Genomic DNA, 27,712 nt, shown 5'->3' with positions numbered 1-27,712 from the left:
AGAGATTGGAGAAATTTCTTTTTCTACAGACAAATGGTGGGTATGTGGAACAGACTGTCAGTACGAGGAGCCTATACTGGGTTAAGCACCTCCTGAATAAATACCAGGTTCTAATAGGAGGTTCTAAATATAGGCAACGACCTGCATTTCTATCATCTCCCCCATGCATACAGGAGGATGTCTCATTTAAGGAGGTAAGCCCAACAGTGGACAACAATCGGTCGGGAAAACGGAGGGTTCGGCAGCTGAAAGCAAAGACCAGATGATCACGTGGTCTGTGAAACATGTCAATCTTTGTGCTGTTAACACTGTGACAGTATTGAATTGGTCAGAGCTGCAAGACCTGATTAATAACCTGGAGTTCTGCTCAATTATCTTATTGGGTCGGGGGGGTGGTTTGGAGAAATTACATTGAACCTCGTTACCTGAGCTGGTCGGTGTCTCCCTCGGGAGACTGTGTGCGATCCCCGACGAGGTGGATTGTACCCGGGGCTGGGTTTGGGAACGGGCCTGATGGGTCCGACTGGTCTTTCCCTATTCCGTTCTTGTGTTGTTAAAATGCAGCTTCTGACCATGGTGACAAGGTTGTGCCTTTTATCCTTTGCAGCCCACCTGAGACTGTCCTTCCTGGAGGGGAAGTTGAGCAGATCAACCAGCAGCAGCAGTTAAGGTACAAAAACAGTCATGGAGTCATAGATAGAGTGATAGAGTTATACAGCACAGAAAGAGGCCCTTCGGCCCATCGTGTCCGCGCCGGCCATCAAGTCCTGTCTATTCTAATCCCATTTTCCAGCACTTGGTCCATAGCCTTGTATGCTATGGCGTTTCAAGTGCTCATCTAAATGCTTCTTGAATGTTGAGGGTTCCTGCCTCTACCACCCTTTCAGGCAGTGAGTTCCAGATTCCAACCACCCTCTGGGTGAAAAAGTTTTCCTCAAATCCCCCCTAAACCTCCTGCCCCTTACCCTGAAACTATGCCTCCTGGTTATTGACCCCTCTACTAAGGGGAAAAGTTTCTTTCTATCTACCCTATCTATGCCCCTCATAATTTTGTGCACCTCAATCAGGTCCACCGCCAGCCTTCTCTGCTCTAAGGAAAACAACCCCAGCCTGTCCAGTCTCTCTTCATAGCTGAAACGCTCCAGCCCAGGTAACATCCTGGTGAATCTCCTCTGCACCCTCTCCAATGCAATCACATCCCTCCTATAGTGTGGCGACCAGAACTGCACACAATATTCCAGCTGTAGCCTAACTAGCGTTTTGTACAGTTCCACCATAACCTCCCTGCTCTTGCCTTCATTAGCTGAGACATAGAATGTAAGTATCCCATATGCCTTTACTGTAGTGGGCAGATATGATCATTTACTGGATTAGTGAACCAGAGGTTATACATTCAAATTCCACTTGACAAGTTACTAAGATTTTATTTTAAAACTCCAGTGATTTAAAGACGCCATAGAAACCAGATTGCTTCACTAATGGCATTCACGGAAGGGAAGCTGCCCCCTCTACCTGGTTTGGCCTACGTGTGACTTCAGCCCACACTACGATTGACTCTTACTGCCCTCTGCCGTGGCCAAGCAAGCCACTCGTTTAGAAAACAATTGTCGAGGCAGCAGCTCACTATAGCCTTGCCAGGACAACAACGGGTATTTAAAAAAAAATCTCTCGATGCCCCCAGTTGATTTTGAGACGCACATTGGTAAATATGCAGAGCAGGAACATCTTGCAACGCATGTTCTGAGTGCACCTGCCCCAGAGGCCTGCAGGTAGGCTGCCAATCTTGCAGGAGAAAAGTGGCGGAGCGTGAAACTCCCCTTCCTCAACACAACGGACCGTTGTGCCCCTGTTTCTTCCTTATTTAATGTTTTCTTCATTCCATTTGGGTTGATTTTCAGACCTTAAACTCAGTGTTTAATGTAGAGAGCTCATTAGCAAAGGCCACCATTTTATATTTTGAACTATTTGGGACAAGGAATCGCACTTACTTTAGGGGAGTTATTCAGTCAGGGGTTTGAACAAATCGTGTGTGTGTATCTAAATCACCGGGGAGCAAATGAGCTTTCCTACATGTATCACGGAGAGGGGGAGGGGCGGTTTGTGCCCCTTCTGCTGTGTACAGTATTCCACACGGCTTTCCCCCTCCCTGTGCTGAAATCCAACCTCGTCGCACTGTCTCCTACTCTAACTCCGTCTATCCCAAGATCTCAATACTGCCACTCCCTCACTCTACCTCTTACACGTTTCGGGGTTTTAAAAATGACTCTGATGTGTATACACCAGATAAGTTAACTTGTCTTTACAGATACTAACCAACCTGCTGTGCTTCCAGCAAATTCTGTTCTTAGATTTGATAAATTCAACTTGTCTGAAACTAATTTTTTTTATTTCTTAGAATTTCAGAAGAGCGTAGTCGAAGAGTTTGGTACGTTGATAAAAATATTATACTGTACATTTTTTTTTTAAAGTACAAATGCAGAGTAAAAGTACCGTTCTCGACGGTGAACACTTTCTGTATTCTGTATTCCTAGGTGTGAGCCACAGTATAGGACAGAGAGAGAAACGCCGCAGAATATGGGAGATTATACAGGACGTACAATAGAACCAACAGCAGCAGCAGCTCTGGCGCTGAAGCCCAACAGTTAAGTCATTTTTTGACGTGATGCCGTATTCAGCACAATGTACCAGCCATTGTTGCATTGTTTATTATTATTCATTTCTTTCTAATTTGTAATTTTTAAAACCATTTTTTATAAGCCGTTGTCTTTGGCCCTCGCCACAAACTCTGGCTCCTCACCAGCGATTCCAAACGCCTCCCCACTGCCACTGTCTCGAGCAAAACCAGCCTGTTCGCAACCTCAGCCTCCTATTTGACCCACAGCTGAGCTACAGACCCATATCCGCTCCATCACAAAGAGTGTCTACTTCCATCTCCGTAATATCGCCCGCCTCAGCCGTGCTGCTGTTACCTCCAGACTCGACTATTCCAACGCTCTCCTGGCCGGCTTCGATCTTCCACCTTCTGTAAACTTGAGTTCATCCAAAACTCTGCTGTCCGTGTCCTCACTCGCACTAAGTCCCGTTCGTCCTTGCCCCGGTGCTCGCTGGTCTACATTGGCTCCCAGGCCTCGATTTCAAAATTCTTATCCTCATGTTCAAATCCATCAATGGCCTCGCCCCTCCCGATCTCTGTAATCTCCTCCAGCCCTGCAACCATCCCTGAACTGTGTTCCTTCCAGTCTGGCCTCTTGTGCATCATCCACTTCCTTCACCGAACCATTGGAGACTGCCTGCGGCTGCCTAGGCCGAAGGCTCTGGAATTCCCTCCCCCCAAACCGCTCTGCCTCTCCATCTCGCTCTCGCTTCCTTTAAGACGCTGCTTAAAATCGATCTCTTTGACCAAGTGTTTGGGCACTTGTCCTTATTTCTCTCTCTGTGGGTCGGTGTCCGTTTTTGTCTGATTACCCTCCTGTGAAGCGGCTTGGGTTATTTTACTATGTTAAAGGCGCTATATAAATGTAAGTTGTTAAAATCTTCGATTGAGGCATTTTAAAAAGCTGATCATCAGACGCTGCTTAGGGACTGTTGTAAGATGTTCCGGTTATCTGACAGTTTATAGAGTTCAGACCTGTGGAACAGACAACACAAAACCCAATGAATCTGTGAAACTTCTTTTACTTAATTACTTGTAACCTCTTGTTGATTTTTATCAGCATACAAACTGTACTCAATTCATGTACTTATTCCAAGCAAGCATCTAAAATCATTTACTTTAAGCTCAGGTGATTTTAAGCAACACCAGGTGAGAGGTCAATGATGACTAGACGTATGACTTTAACTGGCAACTGACCCGGTCACCCTCGACAACAGCCCCGAATGCCAGTCTACAATATCACAACTCGCCCACAGCACTCGAGTCCCAAACTGAGATTAATGTGTGTGTGTGTGTGTGTCTGTCTCTCTCTCTCCTATCTGTTTTGACACTTCGGGGTTGATTTTCTTGGAGCAGTTAGGCGGGGTTTCAGGCATATGGGAGGGGGAAAATCCTGAATTTGGGGGTCCCGACACCATCCCGCCCAAAACCCCGCCCCACGCAAGTTTCAGGGGCGGTGGGTACCTGCCCCACACTGAGACCTGCCGAAACCAGGCGGGAAGGGATTAGTGCCAATTAACTGCCTGTTAACAGGTAGTTAACAGGCAGTTTTTAGCCTAATCCCTATTTTGAGGGGTTTTGTGTGGGATTCCCGACGGCTCCAAACGACGCCAGGTTAGAGCAGGCAGGCCATCGGGTTGAAGGAGTTGGAGGGGTCGTGATGCCGGTGCTCAGGTGAGTGATGGGTGCATGAGTGCAAAGGTAAGTGTGTTTGGTGTGTCTAATGTGTGTAAAGAACTTTTACTTACCTGTACTTACCTTAGCCTTTCTTCCTGTAGCCGTCTGGAGCCCATCACTCAGCCGGCACTTAAAGCTGAACGGCTGCGATCTGTGAAAAGTGACAGCCTTCAGCTTTGAGTGCTGCTGAGAGTTCTAACTGAGTCTGTGCAGAAGGACTCGGGTTAGAACTCAGATGTCAGTGTTTCACAGCTTCAAACAGCTGTGAAACACTGATATTTCATCTGTCAAGAACTCTTGACAGATGAAATTTCAGTCTGTGACGTCACCTGTTGCCGGGTGGCCCTTAACTGGCCTGCTGAGCGGGCTCAACAAGGTCAATCAAGGGGAAATCGCGCGGATTGGCCAGACGTCGAAGTAGGCGGGTCTAAAACCTGAAAGTTGTGGACCTGCCTTCTTCCCGACAGCTTCAGGAAAATCGACCCCTTTGTTAACCAAGGCCAGACATTCAAGGGTTGGAGAGAGTCGGTGTTTTCACATTTACAGCTGGTTGACTCGGGGTTCTCACAGAATATTCAAGCTATTATCTTTCAAAGGAAAACGAGCAGCACCTCATGTTATAGCCAAGCAGCCTCGTGCCCTCAAACCATGGCCAGTATTACACTGTAATCTTTTGACCCACACAAGTGAGACGAGATTCAGACTGGCTGGTTTCCACTTCTCTCACTCATATATCTATTCTAATTCTGATGAGTAACGTTGTGTATTACACATCTAGAATCCCAACCGTTGCAATGTAAAGATTAGCCAGGAAACTCCGTTTTTGCCGCTCTGCTCCTCTGAATTCACTTCCTCCTGTACCATTGTATTATAACAATAGGGGACGCCTGATTTATACAGGCTTCAATTACAACCAGTGCAAACAAAGACAAAATGTGACAAGACATCACAGTATTGTTACCGCTTCATTATTTTACATGTGCTGGGAAGTGCGCGCGTGCTCCTGGTGCCCAACGTAACATTTGACAAAAGTGGACGGGGCCTGGCGGAACAGGCTCCCGCCTCATTTTCCGGCTCCAACCCCCCCCCCCCCCCCCCCCCAAGTATCACAGCTGAAATGGCAACATTAGATCTTGCCTCCGGTTTCTTGGGATAACGAGATAAATATTGGCCAGGACACCGGGAGAACTTCTCGTCTCCAAATAGTAATGTGGGATCTTTTTGCATCCACCCAAGGGGGGCAGACGGAGCCTCGGTTTAACGTCTCATCCGAAAGACGGAACCTCCGACAGTGCAGCACTCCCTCAGCACTGCACTGGACTGTCGGTCTAGATTATGTGCTCAAGTTTCTGGAGTGGGACTTCGAACCCACAACCTTCTGACTCGGGAAAACATTTGACTACTGAGCCAAGACTGACACTTGGGCAGATGCATTTAATAATGAAAAATGTACAGTAGTGTGTGTCGGCAACGTAAAAAATAACAAATATGATTGCAGAATGATTAGAACTGTGATATATAGGCTGAGGAAGCAAAATTAATTCCCTATGGGGAAAAGTGATTTAAGGGAAAGTATGAGTAAAGCAAGTGACTGGACATGGCTCGCCATCTCACAGTGAGCGAGATGAATTTCTACACGTAGTGCGAGGTGGTGCCCGAGATACTGTGATTCTGCATTATGGAAGAATCAACACATGATCTGGCCTTAAGCTTTAAAGTAATAATTTATCAGATTAACATGGAGAGGCAGAACCAAATAAAGACCAGGGGGCATGAAGATAAATAAAATGGCTTCAGGTTATCCTCTTCATATGTAAGTTAATTGGTGCGTGAGACAGGCTGACATCCGGTGCAGTGAGCTCGGGCTCAGTTGAAGCATTCAAACGGGAATGCAAATTGAATCGTGATTCAGTAAAGAGCAGCGGGACATGGGCTGAATGCCCTTTCCTCTATTACATATGAACATGACAGATAGGAAAAGACCCAGTGGGCCATCCAGCCTGTCCCACAGAATTGCAATGCCTTGATTGGCACCCCAACATTTTTGTATTCGACATTAGATATTCTATATTCTTGTATAGCTCCGCTGTAACATCAGCAGAAATTCAAGAAGACCAGTGGCTTGGTGAGCAGTCCAGCCTCGTGTGGAATATTCCCCTGCGATGTGGTGGTCCAGTGAGGGTGAAGTGGCTGCATGGTAGTTGTCCATACATAAGAATGCAAGAAATAGGAGTAGGAGTAGGCCATACAGCCCCTCGAGCCTGCTCCATTCAATAAAATCATGGCTAAACTTCAACTCCATTTTCCCGCTCTCTCCTCACATCCCTCGATTCCCTTAGTGCTCAAAAATCTCTCGATCTCTGTCTTAAATATACTCAACGACTGGGCCTCCACAGCCCTCTGGGGTAGAGAATTCCACAGATTCACAGTGAAGAGATTTCTCCTCATCTCAGTCCTAAATGGCCGACCCCTTATTCTGAGATTATGACCCCTGGTTCTAGACTCTCCAACCAGGGGAAGCAGCCTCTCTGCATCTACCCTGTCAAGCTCTCTAAGAATTTTATACATTTCAATGAGACAACACCTCATTCTTCTAAATTCCAGAAAATATAGGCCCAATCTACTCGATCTCTCCTCATCGGACAACCCCCTCATCCCAGAAATCAATCTGTTAAAACTTTGTTGCACCCCCTCTAATGCAAGTATATCCATCCTTAGGTAAGGAGACCAAACTGTACACTGCTCCGGGTGTGGTCTCGAAGTCCTTTTTATTGCAGCAAGACTTCCTTACTCTGATACTGCCACCCCCTTGCAATAAAGGCTAACCTACCATTTGCCTTCCTAATTGCTTGTTGTACCTGCATGTTAGCGTTCTGCAATTCATGTACAAGGACACCCAAATCCCTCTGAATCCCAACATTTCCTAGTCTCTCGCCTTTTTAAAAAAAAAAAAAAAAAAATTCAACTTTTCCATTCTACCGACCAAAGTGGATAATTTCACATTTCCCCACTATACATCTGCCACCTTCTTGCCCAATCTGGTCTATATCCCTTTGCAGACTTTTTGTGTCCTCCTCACAGCTTACTTTCCTACCTAGCTTTGTATCGTCAGCAAACGTGGATACATTACACTCGTTCCCTTCATCTAAGTCATTGATGTAGATTGTGAATAGCTGAGGCCCAAGCACTGATCCTTGCGACACTCCACGAGTTACACTCTGCCATCCTGAAAATGACCTGTTTATTCCTACTCTCTGGTTTCTGTCCATTAACCAATGCTCGATCCATGCTAATATATTACCCCCAACCCCCATGGGCCCGACATGCATTCAATCCCTGGTAGCCTGATGGAGAAGCACCTTCTTGGAGCCGGTCAACAATCTGATCCGAAGCTCAAAACTCAAAGCGGCTACCTAGTGTAAGCTAAAGCCATAAAAAAAGCAGAAGCGTAAATTGAGCTTGGGCAACATTTTTGAGTTATATATGCAGTTTGAAAGTTATAAATTACCCAAATTCCAACTTTAAATATTTTTCAAAATACAACAACAACTTGTATTTATATAGCACCTTTAATGCAGTAAAATGTCCCAAGGCGCTTCACAGGAGTATTAAAAGAAAAAAAATTGACACCGAGCCACATAAGGAGAAATTAGGGCAGGTGACCAAAAGCTTGGTCAAAAGGGTAGGTTTTAAGGAGCGTCTTAAAGGAGGAAAGAGAGGTGGAGAGGCTTTGGGAGGGAATTCCAGAGCTTTGGGCCTAGGCAACAGAAGGCACGGCCACCAATGGTTGAGCGATTTTATAATCAGCGATGCTCAAGAGGGCAGAATTAGAGGAGTGCAGATATCTCGGGGGGGGGGGGGGTTGTGGGGCTGGAGGAGATTACAGAGATAGGGAGGGGCGAGGCCATGGAGGGATTTGAAAACAAGGATGAGAATTTTAAAATCGAGGTGTTGCTTACCTGGGAGCCACTGTAGATCAGCGAGCACAGGGGTGATGGGCGAACGGGACTTGGTGCGAGTGAGGACACGGGCAGCCGAGTTTTGGATCACCAAGTTTACGTAGGGTGGAATGTGGGAGGCCAGCCAGGAATGCATTGGAATAGTCAAATGGAAACCCTCGCCCAATTTTCAGCCTTTGCAAAGGGTTTCAGATTTTTTTTTGTCCTCCTATTCTATCAATCACTCCCCTTTAATTGTTCCTACCCCTTTTTTAAAAAATAAAAAAAAATTAAAAAAATTACTTGCCTGCAGTTTTCCACTCCCACCGTTATGGGTTCCCTGCAACCATCCAAATCTACACCTGGACCTATGTGTGATATAAGCTAACATAGAAAACTGAGTGCTAGTACCACATGGGTAAGAGCCACACCAGTTCTTGACCACTGAGCACTGACCTCCACCACTACTTGAGAAATGGCCCACTGCATTGAGAATATAAGTTTTTATTTCACCGACGTGAGTGGCAGTATGAAGCAGCACAATTTCTTATTTGCGTGCACCAATTTTCCCATTACTGACTGGAGGAAAATATACCTGAATAAATGGTGTAATTGCATTATATAAGCTGCATATATTATCATGGAGTTAATGCTGTCAGAAGGTTGGGACATGATGTTGAAAAGGAAGGAATAGAGACAGAGTGCGATCTCAACAGTTAACTGAAAAAAGCAGCCCCATACATAAAGTGAAGTAATCACGATAAACTGCTCACGGGAGGTAGAAGAAGGATAGATAAGTTTATGATAAATTATTTTAAATGTAAATGGTTGATATTGTGTATTTAAAAACAGAACATTGTCTTGTATACTAAGAATATGTAATATGTATGATAAATAAATGGGGCGAGTGATTTACCAAGGGGCAACATTTTGTGAGAGAATTGGCGCGAAGCCAGTTTTCTGTCCCAGTATTGACCTTGGGTGTGTACAAACCCTAAAGATCTTTGAACAAGTTATAAAAGAAAATAATTAAAGTAATAGATACAGAGACTCTCTTTATGAGGGGGCCTCTTTTGACTTTAGGGGGCTGACCAGCAGAGTGCCTGCTCTGGCAGTGAAGAGGCCCCGGCCTCGGTTAAATCTGGCAGGCGAGCTTCTGGGCTCCAAACCTAGTTCCGCTGGGACCCAAAAAAAATTAATTTGCCACTTGCCTTTAGCAGGCCTCTTTGGTTCCGTTGCCTGAAGAACGGGTCGGAGTGTGCACTGCTCAAGTTATAGGACCCTGATTTACATAAAGGGCCCTATCACCTGAAACAGGTGGCGCTTTGGACACCCAACAGTAGGCCCCTTTCAAAATGGAGCTGGCCGCATCGTGTTGATAAGGCGCTATGGCTGTCGACTCCATTTTGAGGCTATTAATGCCAGACAAAGGCAGTCAATATCGACCCACTATGTCTCTTCATAAGGAAAGAGATAACTAAGTAATAGATATATATTGTTGAGGAACTAGGATCATTATTTTTAAATGTCTAAGTACCGGTAGAAAAATTCTCGGTTATAAAACACTGGGCAGAGCTCAGTAACACGTTTAACTTTTCCTCCCCTTTTATAAAGAGGAGGATTTTTGGCTCCTTATTCTTTTACAATTTTCTCTCGCTTGGGAGACTATTTTTGATGATTCAGTAACCAGTTCTCACCAGCAAATGGGGAAATTCTGCAACTGTTTTACACACAACAGATGCACAGTTCATTCATGGAGGAACAGAGAATATCCTGTTCCTCACCGCAACTAGACACTGGGTTAAGACCGCCTCAGATTTACTTGATGCTGGTCCCTTTCAGCCTATGGGGAAGGGGGAAATCTTTCATTCCATCTACAAGGCACAAGTCAGGAGTGTGATGGAATACTCTCCACTTGCCTGGGTGAGTGCAGCTCCGACAACACACAAGAAGCTCAACACCATCCAGGACAAAGCAGCCTGCTTGATTGATTGGCACCCCATCCACCATCTTAAACATTCACTCCCTCCACCCCCGGCGTACCGTGGCTGCAGTGTGTACTATCTAAAAGATGCACTGCAGCAACTCGCCAAGGCTTCTTCAGCAGCACCTCCCAAACCCGTGACCTCTTCCACCTAGAAGGACAAGGGCAGCAGGCGCATGGGAACACCACCACCTCCAAGTTCCCCTTCAAGTCACTCACCATCCTGACTTGAAAAAATATCGCCGTTCCTTCATTTGTTGCTGGGTCAAAATCCTGGAACTCCCTTCCTAACAGCACTGTGGGAGCACCTTCACCACACGGACTGCAGCGGTTCAAGAAGGTGGCTCACCACCACCTTCTCAAGGGGCAACTAGGGATGGGCAATAAATGCTGGCCTCGCCAGCGATGCCCACATCCCACGATGAATAAAAAAACGGATTTAGCTGTATTCAAACCCAGGTTCCACACTGTGCTGATACAGTAACACAGAGCCCCTGTGGCTCTTTTACCATTCAAACCATACCATTTTTTTCGTGAAAGGCGGAGAATATGTTTCGCGATTGGATTTCACGAGCAAAGCTCATAAAATGGAATTGGCGTGTGCAGAATAAACACACAAACTGGAGGACAGGAAGAAAACGGCACTGAGGGGAGATTTAGTGGGCAATAAACCTACCCGTTCTTTCTGCAACTTTATATCAAAATTTTAAAAATGTGAAATGTTTTTTTTTATTACTACTAATTTGCAGTGACAAGCACATCTTTACAATGTGCACTAAGATGCTCTGATTGTCTGACAGTTTATAGAGTTCAGACCCGTGGAACAGACAACACACAACCCAATCAATCTGTGAAACTTCTTTTACTTAAAAAATCAACAGGAAGTTACAAGCAATTACCAGAATACAAACTGTACTCAATTCATGTACTTATTCCAAGCAAGCGTCTAAAATCATTTACTTTAAGCTCAGGTGATTTTAAGCAACACCACATATGTACCAACGCCAGGTGAGAGGTCAACTCCACAATGACTAGACGTATGACCTTAACTGGCAACTGACCAGGTCACCCTCGACAACAGACCCGAATGCTAATCTACAACATCCCTTATACCCCAAAACTTGGCAACTCGCCACAGCACTCGTGTCCCAAACTGTGAGATTAATGTGTGTGTGTCTCTCTCCTATCTGTTTTGACACTTCATTAACCAAGGCCAGACATTCAAGGGTTGGAGAGAGTCGGTGTTTTCACATTTGCAGGTTGTTGACTCGTGGTTCTCACAGAATTTAAGATCTTATCTTTTGAAGGAAAACGAGCAGCACATCATGTTATAGCCAAGCAGCCTCTTGCCCTCAAAGCTTGTCAGTACATTTGGCCACTTTTAGATTGTCAAGTTTTACAGCACTCAGTATGTCTGTTTAACAGATGCTAGTTTACTTAACAAATCACTTTAATAGCCCATTTTCTTTTGTATATCTGCGTGCTGTCAATGTAACAGAAAACATGGCAGTAGGTTAGATGCACGGTTGTGCATTCGTAGTATTCTACTCACCGTCCCAGCAGGACAGTATTCCTTTAACGGGTTGTTGGGAGACTCGAGGGAAGCAGTCTATGCAAAATAGCAGCAGGTGCTTTTCCAGTAGTATTTTGATTGGCATCCACACTGTTCAAAAAGGACAAAAATATTCACCTTTCTGAACAGGTCACAGACTTGCAATGTGTGCCATTTGGCAGCCAAAAAAAATCCAGTCCTTTTAACCTCATTGTTAACAGCTCAGTGCCTTTTGACATGCCTCAATCTCTGTATGTAACTGTTCGGCCGATTGTTTGTTAGTGTTTAACCTGATGTTGTTGGCTGAAATAAAGCTGTACCTGTTGATCTCCACATTTGTTTGTTTCTGTTTTTGAAAAATAGAAATATTAAAATTCTTTGATCGTAAAAGCAGATCGTGATGTGCCCTGTTTCTGGGTTTTTTCCCTACTGGCAGCACGCTTTTCTTCACCAGTCTTCCACACAGACCTGCATCCCAGCTGAACTTACACCCCGCTCGGTTTTGAATAGTGCCATGGGATTTTCCTGCATCCAACAGACAGGGCATTGGTTCAACGTCTCTTCTGATGGCTTCCGGGACCCCTGGGATTCCCTCATGAATCCTCAGAATTTTAGGACCCCAAATTCAAAGAGAGAAAAACGTAACTAACATTTGATTTTGTGCAGTGCAGGTCATGGAATGTGTGAGCTCTCCTCACCTGGAGCAGCAGAATTGCAGCTGCATCCCTATTTCAACCATTCCTTTCCAGTCGGTGGGCCGCGCGCCTCCCGTGCCCCAGTCGGTGGGCCGCGCGCCTCCCGTGCCCCAGTCGGTGGGCCGCGCGCCTCCCGTGCCCCAGTCGGTGGGCCACGCGCCTCCCGTGCCCCCGCCGGTGGGCCGCCCGCGCCCCCGGTGACCCACCTGCCTCCCATGCCCCAGTCGGTGCGCCGTGCGCCTCCCGTGCCCCAGTCCATGTCCGACATGGCTTTGAAAAACTGCTTGGTGAAATATCTGCAATTGAATCACCCTAACTTCAATTTCAGGGAGAGACAACGATCTCTCAAAGTAATAAGATGTTTCTGTACTTTGATGGGAACCTCAGACTGAAGTCGAACAGGGAGAGATTGAAATTTCAGCTCATTTCTGTTTCATTCATTCTCTGGATGTGGGTGTCGCTGGCACGGTCGGTGTCCCTCCCGAGCTGCCCTGAGAAGGTGGTGGTGGTGGGCCGCCGCCGCCTTGAACCACTGATGGCGGTTGTTTGCAACTAAGTGGCTTGCTAAGTAATTAGCAGTCAACCACACTGGTGTGGGACTGGAGTCGCAAAGGCCAGCCTGGGTAATCAGCACGTTTCCTTCCCTAAAATGTCAGAGTGAACTAGTTGGGGTTTTACACCAGATTTTTTTTTTAAACACCATTCAAATTCTCAAAATGCCATGGTGGGATTGAACTCTCATTCTCCGGATTACTTGTCCAGCAGCATAACCACTACACTAACCTGCACCATTGACTTGAATATACAACACAGCACAAAGCATCGAGTATCCCGAGTAATCCGCACCGGAGGCATGGGGTGATTTGCTTCAGGATGAGGAGGGTTAGCTGTCCACCTGCACATTTCTGGATGCAGCCAATCTGGAGGGTTGTTGGTCTCCCTGTCGTTTGGGACACGAATCCTCCACTTTGCTCCATTCACCGTGAGCAACAAAAACAAAGACCCCAACACCGTGCAACTAGCTCACCCGGAGCTGGCTGGGCCCACACCTTCCACCCTTTGGTGCCTAGCTGAGAACAACCTGAGGTGCTTCACCTTTGGAAGGACATTGGGGCATTCAAAGTGCTAGGCTGGGAGAGCTGGTGGGGGTCATTTTAACCGAATCCACCCGTCGAGAAACTGATTGGCCGCCTGTTGTACACCCCACTGACTGACTTCGATGGAAAGTAAAATCAGGCGGGGATTAAACTTTGCCGCTTTCTTGTTCTTCATTCATTGCCCCACACTTAATACAATGGGTTAATCTTGGGCATGTGCCTTGCATGGTCTGTTTAATTAGTGACATCACCCCCCCAGAAAAGCATTTAAAATGAGAAACATACACTTGTGGGGTGATTTCCATAAAAACCTGAAGGTCCCAGTTTCAATGAAAGGGACACATCCAACACAATTAATGTGTTTTCTCTTCACAGATCCCGAATGAATTTCCAGCAGTTTTTGTTTTTATTTCAGATTTCCGGCAAGCTGTGTTGTTTTCCCAGTACTGTTTGTGCTGTGGAATTTGTTACTTCTCTTACAGCGATGCCATGTGTGAAGTTATGTTCCCTCTCTGTGTCACGACTTACGTTGGTCTCTCGTCCCGTTCATCATCGCTATCCCTTTCCCATTTTAGTTCTGGTGAAGGGTGCACATCAAAATTGTTCATTTTGTATTTTTGCTTCACAGTCGGTGACTGCTGTGTGTTTCGAACATTGTATGCATTTCGCCCCTGGCTCAATCTCTGGTTGGTGATGGAGGTACCAGCGTGACAGCAACCGGGCCTCGGCAACCGGCCTCACTGTCCCTGGGGTCAGCTTGCTGCTCCTGGCTGTTATCTCGTAACACAAATTAGATATGATTTATTTCAGAAAATACCATTTTGGAATAGAGTATGAGGAATTTGAGATATGATGTGGTGAGTGCAGCGTGTGTGGGAGGAAGGTGACTGTGGGCCTATGGTTCCCAGAACTCTCCACCACTGGGTTTTACTGGAGATTGATTGCAATGATTAGTCAACAACTCCATTATCTCCACCTCTCAAACCCGTGCCCATCTTTCCCGGAACTCCATGTTTGAATCCCTCCAATCAGATTTCTGCCCCTGCCACAGTACCGAAACAGCTCTCAAAGTCACAAATGACATAATTTGAGGCTGAACCACACTGTTCACAACCTTGGTGTCATATTTGACCCTGAAAATGAGCTGTCGCATTCGCAAAATTGGACTTTATATTAATAAGGGTCAAATGGCAGAAGAGGCCATGATTTTAAAGACTGTTTTAAAAAGCCCAGAAAAAGGGGCATACAAAATGGCTGCCATACCATGTGACCAGCTTATTGGGACACTTTAAAATGGTTCCTGCGCAACCTCAGACAGATTTGTGGATTCAACCCACAGTAAGTTCTGGAAGCTGTTTCTGAGAGAACGAAACCAGACCCATACGTATGCATATGGATTAGATGCAGATCTAGTCAAGATCGGCCTGGAGACAGAGGCCATCAAAATGTTGGCCCAGACAAAAGGGGACAATTTCATATTCATGAGAACAGCACCCAGGAATAGATAACGAGATCAGCAGGACATTAAAAACAATGAAAGTAATTCCAGAGCAGAGATGGGCCTTTTACCAGCCGTTTAAGACATTTTAAAATATAATGACTACCCCACTGTGCTCCCAGCCCGCCAAAAGTTAAACAAAGACTAACCTGATTTTGGGCAGGAGACGGAGGTTTCTGGAAGAAAGTATATCTGGAAGACTTTTCGGCAGTTGGAGAGAGTTTGAGCTGGGAGACACACAGGCAGACAGGCCGGGTTGGAGAGCTGGAAACACGCAGCTTGAATCCGGACACCCAGAAGAAGCAGGCGATCGCAGGAGGAAGAAGAAAGCCAACATCGAGAAGGCCGTCTCAAAACCAGCGTTCCGCCCCGGGGAAACACATCGGGAGATCATCGACCGTCCCCGGGCCGTTGCCGGAACGAGAGGCCATCGACCCAACTTGGGAGAAGAGACAAAAAAATAAAGGTCCCAAGAGAAGAAACCGTCCAGCCACCCCGGCTCGGGAGAAGAGAAAAGAAACTGAAGAAGCGATGGGAGCCAGCCCAAGGCTCCTCTGACCAGGGTCGAGCTGTCAAACCTATAAATGCTATAAGCCCCAAAACATAACTCAAACTTCAAATAATTTTTTTAATCACATTTTTAAAAACTATAAATTATATAAAATAACTTTTTTAAACAGCCCCAGCACTGATCACAGGTCTCCCCTGGCAACAACACACACAATACCATCACATTTACAAACATGGTGCCAATAATAATCACAATGAAACATGTAGGAGGATTAGAAGTGGCACTATGATCAGTGAAACCAGCTGCAAACACAAATAGAGCGCATCTTTATTTGAGTTCTTTAAAAAAAAAAAGTTGCACATGCCTGAAACTGAAATTTTTAAAAATGTTATCTGTTGTATATTTCCAGCATTTAACGAGAAAAGATGCTTGAACGTTTTGGTGTTGAGTCTTTGGTGTAAACATGTGAAAATACCCAGCAGGCCAGTCGGCATCAGTAAAGAGAAAAGACAGATTCTCTCTTTTGCTGCAACACTTCATTAAAACTGAAAAAAACATTTTTTAAAGAGAAGGCGGGGCCAATACTCATTGGAATTTAGAAGAATGAGAGGGGATCTTATTGAAACATGTAAGATACTGAGGGGGCTCGACAAGGTAGATGCAGAGAGGATGTTTCCCCTCGTGGGGAAATCTAGAACTCGGGGGCACAGTTTCAGAATAAAGGGTCGCCCTTTTAGAACTGAGATAAGGAGGAATTTCTTCTCTGAGGGTCGTAAATCTGTGGAATTCTCTGCCCAGAGAGCCGTGGAGGCTGGGTCATTAAATACATTGAAGGTGGAGATAGACAGATTTTTGCAAGATAAGGGAGTGAAGGGTTATGGGGAGCGGGCAGGGAAGTGGCTTTGAGCCCAAGGTCAGCCATGATCTAATTGAATGGCGGAGCAGGCTCGAGGGGCCAAGTGGCCTATTCCTGCTCCTATTTCTTATGTTCATATGTGTAATGGAGGTTCAAACAATGCTCCAGTTACAGAGACTGAGCTAATGAGTTGGGCAATCTCCAAATTGTTTAATAGATTTACTGTGTCAGTGGACGTACAAGTACATGCAGTGGGAAGAATGGTTTTGTTTTAAAATTAGCATGTCTAGCGACCTCACATCAAGTGTTCATTTGGGACCACTTTAAATAGGCTGACTGGTCGATTGCTTTGGAGATGTACAGTGAGTAGGCGGTCGTACATCAAACTGTTTACCTTATTGCATGGTGTCATAGCAACATTTTTTATTCCACAACAATCAAGGCAAGCACAGTATGATCAGGAGCAGGAACCTGGGCTGATTCCCCACAGTAACCCAGGGTCACTGGGTAATGATCAGGAGCAGGAACCTGGGCTGATTCCCCCACACTAACCCGGGGTCACTGGGTAATGATCAGGAGCAGGAACCTGGGCAGATTCCCCCACACTAACCCAGGGTAACTGGGTAATGATCAGGAGCAGGAACCTGCGCTGATTCCCCCACACTAACCCAGGGTCACTGGGTAATGATCAGGAGCAGGAACCTGGGCTGATTCCCCCACACTAACCCAGGGTCACTGGGTAATGATCAGGAGCAGGAACCTGAGCTGATTCCCCCACACTAACCCAGAGTCACTGGGTAATGATCAGGAGCAGGAACCTGCGCTGATTCCCCCACACTAACCCAGGGTCACTGGGTAATGATCAGGAGCAGGAACCTGGGCTGATTCCCCCACACTAACCCGGGGTCACTGGGTAATGATCAGGAGCAGGAACCTGCGCTGATTCCCCCACACTAACCCGGGGTCACTGGGTAATGATCAGGAGCAGGAACCTGCGCTGATTCCCCCACACTAACCCAGGGTCACTGGGTAATGATCAGGAGCAGGAACCTGGGCTGATTCCCCACACTAACCCAGGGTCACTGGGTAATGATCAGGAGCAGGAACCTGGGCTGATTCCCCCACACTAACCCAGGGTCACTGGGTAATGATCAGGAGCAGGAACCTGGGCTGATTCCCCCACACTAACCCAGGGTCACTGGGTAATGATCAGGAGCAGGAACCTGGGCTGATTCCCCCACACTAACCCAGGGTCACTGGGTAATGATCAGGAGCAGGAACCTGGGCTGATTCCCCCACACTAACCCAGGGTCACTGGGTAATGATCAGGAGCAGGAACCTGGGCTGATTCCCCACAGTAACCCAGGGTCACTGGGTAATGATCAGGAGCAGGAACCTGGGCTGATTCCCCACACTAACCCAGGGTCACTGGGTAATGATCAGGAGCAGGAACCTGGGCTGATTCTCCCACACTAACCCGGGGTCACTGGGTAATGATCAGGAGCAGGAACCTGGGCTGATTCCCCCACACTAACCCAGGGTCACTGGGTAATGATCAGGAGCAGGAACCTGGGCTGATTCCCCCACACTAACCCAGGGTCACTGGGTAATGATCAGGAGCAGGAACCTGCGCTGATTCCCCCACACTAACCCAGGGTCACTGGGTAATGATCAGGAGCAGGAACCTGCGCTGATTCCCCCACACTAACCCAGGGTCACTGGGTAATGATCAGGAGCAGGAACCTGGGCTGATTCCCCCACACTAACCCAGGGTCACTGGGTAATGATCAGGAGCAGGAACCTGCGCTGATTCCCCCACACTAACCCAGGGTCACTGGGTAATGATCAGGAGCAGGAACCTGCGCTGATTCCCCCACACTAACCCAGGGTCACTGGGTAATGATCAGGAGCAGGAACCTGCGCTGATTCCCCACAGTAACCCGGGGTCACTGGGTAATGATCAGGAGCAGGAACCTGGGCTGATTCCCCCACACTAACCCAGGGTCACTGGGTAATGATCAGGAGCAGGAACCTGGGCTGATTCCCCCACACTAACCCAGGGTCACTGGGTAATGATCAGGAGCAGGAACCTGGGTTGATTCCCCCACACTAACCCGGGGTCACTGGGTAATGATCAGGAGCAGGAACCTGGGCAGATTCCCCCACACTAACCCGGGGTCACTGGGTAATGATCAGGAGCAAGAACCTGGGCTGATTCCCCCACACTAACCTGGGGTCACTGGGTAATGATCAGGAGCAGGAACCTGGGCTGATTCCCCCACACTAACCCAGGGTCACTGGGTAATGATCAGGAGCAGGAACCTGGGCTGATTCCCCCACACTAACCCAGGGTCACTGGGTAATGATCAGGAGCAGGAACCTGGGCTGATTCCCCCACACTAACCCAGGGTCACTGGGTAATGATCAGGAGCAGGAACCTGGGCTGATTCCCCCACACTAACCCAGGGTCACTGGGTAATGATCAGGAGCAGGAACCTGGGCTGATTCCCCCACACTAACCCAGGGTCACTGGGTAATGATCAGGAGCAGGAACCTGGGCTGATTCCCCCACACTAACCCAGGGTCACTGGGTAATGATCAGGAGCAGGAACCTGGGCTGATTCCCCCACAGTAACCCAGGGTCACTGGGTAATGATCAGGAGCAGGAACCTGCGCTGATTCCCCCACAGTAACCCAGGGTCACTGGGTAATGATCAGGAGCAGGAACCTGGGCAGATTCCCCCACACTAACCCAGGGTCACTGGGCAATGATCAGGAGCAGGAACCTGGGCAGATTCCCCCACACTAACCCAGGGTCACTGGGTAATGATCAGGAGCAGGAACCTGGGCAGATTCCCCCACACTAACCCAGGGTCACTGGGTAATGATCAGGAGCAGGAACCTGGGCAGGTTCCCCCACACTAACCCGGGGTCACTGGGTAATGATCAGGAGCAGGAACCTGAGCTGATTCCCCCACACTAACCCGGGGTCACTGGGTAATGATCAGGAGCAGGAACCTGGGTTGATTCCCCCACTGTAACTGGGTAATGATCATTGTTCAGAGGTGCACGGAGGAAGACCTCAACCGATTTTTTTTGGCAAAGAACAATATTTTATTTAACAACAGCCTTATGAAGAGAGTCGGTGAATGTCTTGCAAGTAAAATTAAAGAATAAATGCATTAAAGAATAAATGCACTAAAGTACCCCAAATCAGTATTATTCTCTGTAAGCAATACCACAGGAGATCAACTAATATTAAAGTCTCCATTTCTTTTATTTAAAGCAGAGTGGAATCCAGGGAATCGCACAAAATATTAATCTTGCAATATAAAAAGTGGCTAAATAAGGATTTACACTCGCAAACCCAGGCCCCGAGTCCGGTCCCCTGCACAGCCCAGGAGGATTGGGAGATTGTGGCCAGCACCTCCGCAATTTCCACCCTTACTCCCCTCAGCAAGCTCGGATGCGTCCCATCCGGACTGGGTGACTTATTCACCTGAAGTACCGCCAGCCTTTTTCTCATCTCCAATATTTTGAGAACTAATAAACAAAATTGTTCAAAGAAATGAAAAAAAAAAAACACTTTTTTTAATGTCATGACCTTTCTCCCGGGTGTTGCTCACAGCAGTGTCTTGGTGTTTAATCTTCAATTCCTGGAGACTCCAGGCCGGCCCCGTCTCCTGAGGCAAGGACACTTGCTGAGTGTCACACACACTGGGTTCAGTTAAGAGCAAGGATGAGCAAACACCAAAAAAGAGAAAAGCAAAGAAGTTCATCATAAATCACAGAAACCCCACAGTGCAGATAGAGGCCATTTCGGCCCATCGAGCCTGCACCGACACATATCCCACCCGATCCCCGTAACCCCTACACCAACACATATCCCACCCTATCCCCGTAACCCCACGTATTTAATCCCCCTAACACTAAGGGTCAATTTATCATAGTCAATCAACCTAACTCGCACATCTTTGGACTGTGGGAGGAAACCGGAGCACCCGGAGGAAACCCACGCAAACACGGGGAGAATGTGCAAACTCCACACAGACAGTCGCCCGAGGCCGGATTCGAACCCGGGTCCCTGGCGCTGTGAGGCAACAGTGCTAACCACTATGCCACCGTGCTGCATAAAGAATGAGTTTGGACGATACTTTGAGGTAACAGAAGGGGTGATTAATTGACGAGGTAAATTTCGTGAGCCCTTTTGGCAACTTTACCCTATATTGCTTCAGACTCTTGAAAATCAAATTTGTGTGTTGAAAGCAAATAAATGATTGTGTACAACAACAACTTGTGTTTATATAGCGCCTTTAACGTAGTAAAACGTCCCAAGGCGCTGCACAGGAGTATTAAAAGAATAAGAATTTGACACCGATCCACATAAGGAGAAATTAGGGCAGGTGACCAAAAGCTTGGTCAAAGAGGTAGGTTTTAAGGAGCGTCTTAAAGGAGGAAAGAGAGGTAGAGAGGAGGAGATGTTTAGGCAGGGAATTCCAGAGCTTACGGCCACCAAAGGTTGAGCGATTATAATCAGGGATCCTCAAGAGGGCAGAATTAGGGGAGCGCAGATATCTCGGGGGGTTGTGGGGGTGAAGGAGATTACAGAGATAGGGAGGGGCGAGGTCATGGAGGGATTTGATAAGGATGAGAATTTTGAAATCGAGGCATTGCTTAACCGGGAGCCAATGTAGGTCAGCGAGCACAGGGGTGATGGGCGAACGGGACTTGGTGCGAGTTAGGACACAGGCAGCCGAGTTTTGGATGACCTCAAGTTTACGTAGGGTGGAATGGGGAGGCCAGCCAGGAGTGTGTTGGAACAGTCAAGTCTAGAGGTAACCAAGGCATGGATGAGGGTTTCAGCAGCGGATGAACTGAGGCAAGGGCGGAGACGGGCGATGTTACGGAGGTGGAAGTAGGCGGTCTTTGTTATGCTGCGGATATGTGGTTGGAAGCTCATTTCAGGGTCAGATATGACACCAAGGTTGCGAACAGTGTGGTTCAGCCTCAGACAGACGTTAGGGAGAGGGATGGAGTCAGTGGCTCGGGAACGGAGTTTGTGGCGGGGACCGAAAACAACGGCTTCCCAATATTTAATTGGAGAAAATTTTTGCTGATCCAGAACTGTATGTCAGACAAGCAGTCTGACAATTTAGACACCGTGGAGGGGTCGAGAGAAGAAGTAGTGAGGTAGAGCTGGGTGTCGTCAGCGTACATGTGGAAACTGACGCTGTGTTTTCGGATGATGTCACCAAAGGGCAACATGTAGATGAGAAATAGGAGAGAACCAAGGATAGATCCTTGGGGGACTCCAGAGGTAACGATGCGGGAGCGGGAAGAGAAGCTGTTGCAGGTGATTCTCTGGTTATGATTAGATAAGAATGGAACCAGGCGAGTGCAGTCCACCCAGCTGGACGATGGTGGAGAGGTGTTGGAGAAGGATGGAGTGGTCAACCGTGTCAAAGGCTGCAGACAAGTCAAGAAGGATGAGGGGGGATAGTTTACCTTTGTCACAGTCACAAAGGATGTCATTTGTGACTTTGATGAGAGCCGTATCGGTACTGTGGCAGGGGTGGAAACCTGATTTGTGGGATTCAAACATGGAATTGCGGGAAAGATGGGTACGGATTTGGGAGGCAACAACACGTTCAAGGACTTTGGAGAGGAAAGGGAGGTTGGAGATGGGGCGGTAGTTTGCAAGGACGGAGGGTTCAAGGGTTGGTTTTTTGAAGAGGGGAGATGACAGTAGATTTGAGGGAGAGGGGGGGCAGTACCTGAGGAGAGCGAACCGTTAACAATATCAGCTAACATGGGAGCCAGAAAAGGAAGTTGGGTGGTCAGCAGTTTGGTGGGAATCGGGTCGAGGGAGCAGGAGGTGGGTCTCATGGACAAGATGTAAATTGAATGTAGAATGCAAATTGAACCTAGCTTTTAATACCCTGACTTTTCCCACTTTTCTTTCCTCCTCTCCCACAGCCACAGGCTGACTTTGGATACAGATCAATGGATACTGGCACAGCTTCAGACCTCTGGTTCCTTACTGGCCATTCCTCATGTGACAGACTAGATAACAAATCTCAGCAGGCTGTTCACCCTGAAGAGCATTACTGACACCGTCCAGAAACACCCAGCTTCCAGCAGAGCCCACTGGATACCAGTTAGGAGCAGGAAGTCACTGAGATCAGCAGAGACTAAGGATTGAATATGGGGCGCTCCCGGTCAGCATAGCTCAGTCTCACACTAGGTGCTGCTGGGGGGGTGGGTGGGGAGAGCTTAGCTTTGAACCTTTCCTTGTATGCAGTTAAACCATTAAATGTTGCTGAGAGTAGGCAGTCACAGTACAGAGCTCACATTATGGGCTTGATTTTCCTCAGCTATACTGGCCCGAATTGGGTCGTGTAGTGGCAGAACTGGAGGGATAATGGGACCATTTTATCGGTTCCCGCTCCTAAGCATGTGCGTGGACATTGCCCTCCAATGCCCTAAGCTCTGGAATTCCCTCCCTAAACCTCTCCGCCTCTCCTTCCTCCTTTAAGACACTCCTTAAAATCTGCCTCTTTGACCAAGTCTGCCCTAAAATAATCTTAGTAGCTCGGTGTCAAATTTGGTTTGATAACACTTCTACGACGTGCCTTGGGATGTTTTACTGCGTTAAAGGCGCTATATAAATAAAAGTTATTGTTGTTGCTGTTCTTTCAGTGGCTTAAGCAGCGGCCTTTAAAAGGGCCACTGGAGGTTGCTCAAGAAAAGCAGAGAGATCCAAAGGCAACTTTTTAAAAACATTAAAAGCTCTCGCCCTTTGCCTACAGGTGCGAGTCCCCTCTGACCGTCAGCTGGCACCGTCTGATTTTCAACCACCACCAACGGGCAGAGCGCTGGTTTGGTGCGGGCAGTGTCCCAAGGAGACCCAGGCCTGGGCATTGGACAGCGGTAACAACCGGGGTCCTCCGCCCACCCGTTCTGCACTTAAGCGACCTACACCGCGCCCCCCCACCCCGCCGAAACACACAATCCTGCCCTCCTGTCAAGGGTCCGTTTCAGCATTTAAATTCAGCATTTGTTTCGACTGCGAATGAAAAGGGCTCAGGTACATTTTCCATGTTGGGACGCACCAGGCATTGATCCAGGCACAGTTGCACCATTGCTCATGATGCTGTATCCAGAAGGAGCAGCTGTAGGGAGCGTGGTCCATTCCCATCTCACCTCCCAGTCCTTGCTGCCAGTTGTAAACCTGTCGTTCTACCCAGTCCAGTCGTTGCTGGGAAACCTCGGTTCCGCTCTTGTTCCAAGATGTGCTACAGCCGACGTGCGATGTCTGCGGCTCCACGGTGCTTCGCACGGCTCTCGAGGGCCCGTGGCTGGGCTTCGGCATCAACTCCAGAAGCGATGTCTGCCTCAACGCGTGGCCGAAATGATCACCAACGGCTGTCGGTGGCGAGTCACCCCAGACACAAACCCAAATGCCTCGACACAACATCGGTCTGTTTGCAGGCTAACGTGTGCTGAATGCAGAAGCAGCAGCTGCAGGGAGCTCGGTCACGATACGTGGCACTCACACGGAAACGTGTGGGGGATCCACTCCAGGTGGGAGGCAACAATGGTGGAACCAGCAATGGGCATCCTCGGTGACACTCCACCCATGAAATTATCGGCTCTGTGCTTTGATGGCTGGGAGGGTCGCTCATGTGGCAGAAGATGCAGAGTGTGTCATTATTTTTCTTCTTTTCCCTCACTGTTTGTTCTTGCTAAATGTTCCCCGGGCCTTTGATCCCTTCGGGCGTCCTCGTTGTTTGGCGCACACCAGCCGACAACCATGCAGCTTCAGGAGGATCTGTGCCGCTGCCTCGCGTGTCGGAGTTCGTGGGGAAGCTGGAGGTTGTGTGTAAGCGGCATTGTTTCGTTCCAGTGTGGCCCGTGAGGTGTCTGGTTCTCCCACTCTGACAGGCCGTTGAGAAGGGGGCTGCTCGGGTGAGGGCGGTGGAGTGGTGTGCAGGCAGGCGTACGTAGGAGAGGAGCTTGCGGGGACGGCGGGGGGGGGAATAAGGTCAGGAGCTCAGCAGGCTTGGGGGGAATAGAAGACAGAGATAATATTGGGGGGGTCTAGGGGGAGGGAAAGTGGTGTGCAGGCAGGCGTACGTGTGGTCCAAGTGCTCAGGAGACCACGGGGTCGAATCGTCGTCAGGCAGGGATGGCGACGACATGCTGATGTCCTCACGACCCTCGGTGCAGTGTGCAGAATCACCGAAGGCAGCTGGGACAGTGGGGCCTGCTTCATCCACCACCACTTCATGCAAAGTGCTTGGCCCAGCGGGTTCTTCAAGGCATTCTGTCTCATCTCCCAGTCCTCGCTCCCAGTTGTGAATCAGTCGTTCAAGCCAGTCAACTCGTCGCTGGAAAACCTCGGTTCCGCTGTTGGTCAAGATGTGCTGCAGCCGACGTGCGATGTCTGCAGCTACACGGTGCTTCTCACGGCTCTTGAGGGCCCATGGCGGGGCTTTGGCAACAACCCCAGGAGTTTTGCAGAGTGCATTCATGCTCCCATCACATGCTTTGAGTCGTGTCTTTATATTTCTAATGTCGCGCAGGGTTACTAGCTTGTTGAATTCCCGCTGAATGTAAACCTTCAGCTGCTTGTTCCCGGGTCACAGCTTGACCATCTCCTCCACCTTCAAATCAAATCAAATCAACTCAACTTTTATTGTCATTGTTAGTGCACAAGTGCAGTACAACGAAATGTAGGCTTGCGGCTCCCGAGAGTGTACATTTGTATTAAGACATTTAAACATTCAACATACATTTGGCTTGTAATACATTAACATAAACATAACCATAATAAAGTGCATTGGCAGATGTGCAGGCTTTAGAGTTTATTTGTGGAGTTCAGTAGGATGACAGCCCTGGGAAAGAAGCTGTTCCTAAATCTGGTCGTACGGGTGCGAATGCATCTGTAGTGTCTCCCAGATGGCAGGAGGGCGAACAGACTGTGGCTGGGGTGGATAGGGTCTTTGATGATGGACCGTGACCTCCATAAACAGCGTTTCTGGTATATGTGCTCTATGGTCGGTAGCCGGGTGCCAGTAATGCGTTGGGCAGTTTTGACTACCCGCTGCAGGGCTTTCCGGTCATAGTAGCTACAGCTGCTATACCATACTGTGATACAGTTTGTCAGGATGCTCTCTATTGTGCAGCGGTAAAAGTTAGAGAGGATCAGGGGTGACAGGTTACATCCCTTCAGCCTCTGCAGCTCAGCCGGGTTGAGTTGTCGTCTCCTGGCATAGAGGGGTAAATATTCCGGACTCAGGACGTGGTTGGTATGCACGAGCTGGTGCGAGGTGACACACAGCCTGTTCTTGGTCACGTTGAACTTCAAGGCGATGATGGCCTTGCAGCCCATGGCGAGGTATCTGGAAAATAAATTGCAATGAGACACGGACCTATCAGTTTGGGGAAGCGCCGCCTTCCAGAGTGGGGGTGGTGGTGGTGCCCTGATCTGCTGCTGCCCTCTAACCTGGGCCGTGCTAGGGAGTCCTGTGCCTTGAATCCTGGGGCTGGGACCCATGTGTAGGCTGATTAAGCGGGAACGACCAATCCGTTCACTGCATTGTGTGTGGTGCTTGGTTTGGTTTGGTCGATTGCAGTGGCGACCTGGAGGAAATGGGTTAATGGATGGCGGCCGCTGTGGATGATACACTTTCCATCACTAGCAGGGCAGTGGCATCCCTGGTGCTCCCCTCAGAGTCTCCTCCCATCGGTACCGCGGATGGGTGATTACTTGCACGGCGAAGTTTGAGTCGTTCTGTCATCTCTATCATGGTGGAGCCGAGCCCTCTGGCCCAAGCCTGGACACAGTCCTGCCAAGCCAGCTGATCCAGCATGCCATTTTCCGGCTGCCAATGCGCCAAACCCTGGCCTGTGGCCTAAACCACGTTTCTTCCGTTTGCCAGCTGGGAGAGGAGCTTGCGGGGGCGGGGGGGGATAAGGTCAGGAGCTCAGGGGGATGGGGGGGTAATAGAAGACAGAGATTGGGGGGTGGAGGAGGAGGGAAGAACGTGATCCATATGGAAAGACGGATCACATTCTTCCCCCCTCGGTTAGGCCTGTATCATGTTCTCTGAAATCAGTAATGTTACTGTGAACTAACAGTGAACTGGAGCCTGCGTGACAATGCCCGACACACATTGCAGAGACCTTATCTCCTGCCCAACACGTAACCCCCACACTCATCAAATGTCACCCCTGATAATCCATTGTCACGTTTATTTCCAACACCAGATTTCTGATTGGTCCCCTTGGAGGACAAGACACACCCAGCAGTTCATCTGGAATGTGTAATTAGATATATCCTGCCTTTTTTTGATATATATATAAGTGACCTGGATATTGGAATACAAAGTAGAATTTCTGAATTTGCCGATGACACCAAACTTGGGGGTGTGGCAAACAGTGAGGATGATACGAATCGACTGCAGCAGGACATAGAAAGGCTAGCAGAATGGGCAGACAAGTGGCAGATGGAATTTAATACAGAGAAGTGTGAGGTGATGCATTTTGGCAGAAGGAACAGGGAAAGTCAATATACACTTAATGGCACAGTTTTAAAGAGTGTGCAGGGACAGAGGGACCTGGGAGTTAATGTGCATAGGTCCCTGAAGGTGGCAGGACATATTGAGAGAGTGCTTAGCAAAGCATATGGGATCTTGGGTTTCATAAATAGAGGTATTGAGTACAAAAGTAGAGAAGTTATGCTGAACCTTTATAAAGCGCTGGTTAGGCCACAACTGGAGTATTGCATCCTGTTCTGGTCACCACACTTTAGGAAGGATGTGAAGGCCCTTGAGAGGGTGCAGAGGAGATTTACCAGAATGGTTCCGGGAATGGGGGATCTTAGCTACAAGGACAGGTTGGAGAAGCTGGATTTGTTTTCATTAGAGCAAAGAAGGTTGATGGGTGATTTGATAGAGGTGTACAAGATTATGACAGGTTTGGATAGGCTAGACAGGGAAAGGCTGTTCCCACTAGTTGATGGTACAAGGACTAGGGGACACAGATTTAAAGTTTTGGCCAAGAGATTCAGGGGGGGTTGTGAGGAAAAACTTTTTTACGCAGTGAGTGGCGAGGACCTGGAACTTGCTGCTGACGGAAGTGGTGGAAGCGGACACACTCAATGTTTTCAAGGGGCGACTGGATAGGCACTTGTGGGAAATAAACTTGCAGGGCTACGGGGATAGAGCGGGGCAATGGGACTGACTGG

At 48.1% G+C, this 27,712-nt stretch overlaps 1 protein-coding gene across 3 annotated transcripts in view; it reads left to right on the top strand.

The window, feature by feature from the left end:
- LOC147100423 (uncharacterized) overlaps window positions 1-8,179 on the top strand; it is a 78,628-nt gene extending 70,449 nt beyond the window's left edge. For 2 of the 3 annotated variants that reach the window (XM_085968114.1, XM_085968111.1), the window contains 3 exons: window positions 608-670; window positions 2,396-2,425; window positions 2,532-8,179. In XM_085968114.1, coding sequence (XP_085824240.1) covers window positions 608-670; window positions 2,396-2,425; window positions 2,532-2,646 — 208 coding nt within the window. In that variant the 3' untranslated portion in view covers window positions 2,647-8,179. The remainder of the gene's footprint in view (window positions 1-607; window positions 671-2,395; window positions 2,426-2,531) is intronic. The other variant, XM_085968115.1, reaches the window with a different exon arrangement.
- Window positions 8,180-27,712: the final 19,533 nt, after the last annotated feature.

The sequence above is a fragment of the Somniosus microcephalus genome, chromosome 26, assembly GCF_052327205.1.
Source record: "Somniosus microcephalus isolate GS21.2 chromosome 26, FLI_Smic_1.0, whole genome shotgun sequence".
Taxonomy (NCBI): domain Eukaryota; kingdom Metazoa; phylum Chordata; class Chondrichthyes; order Squaliformes; family Somniosidae; genus Somniosus; species Somniosus microcephalus.
This window is presented reverse-complemented; position numbering and strand designations above follow the sequence as displayed.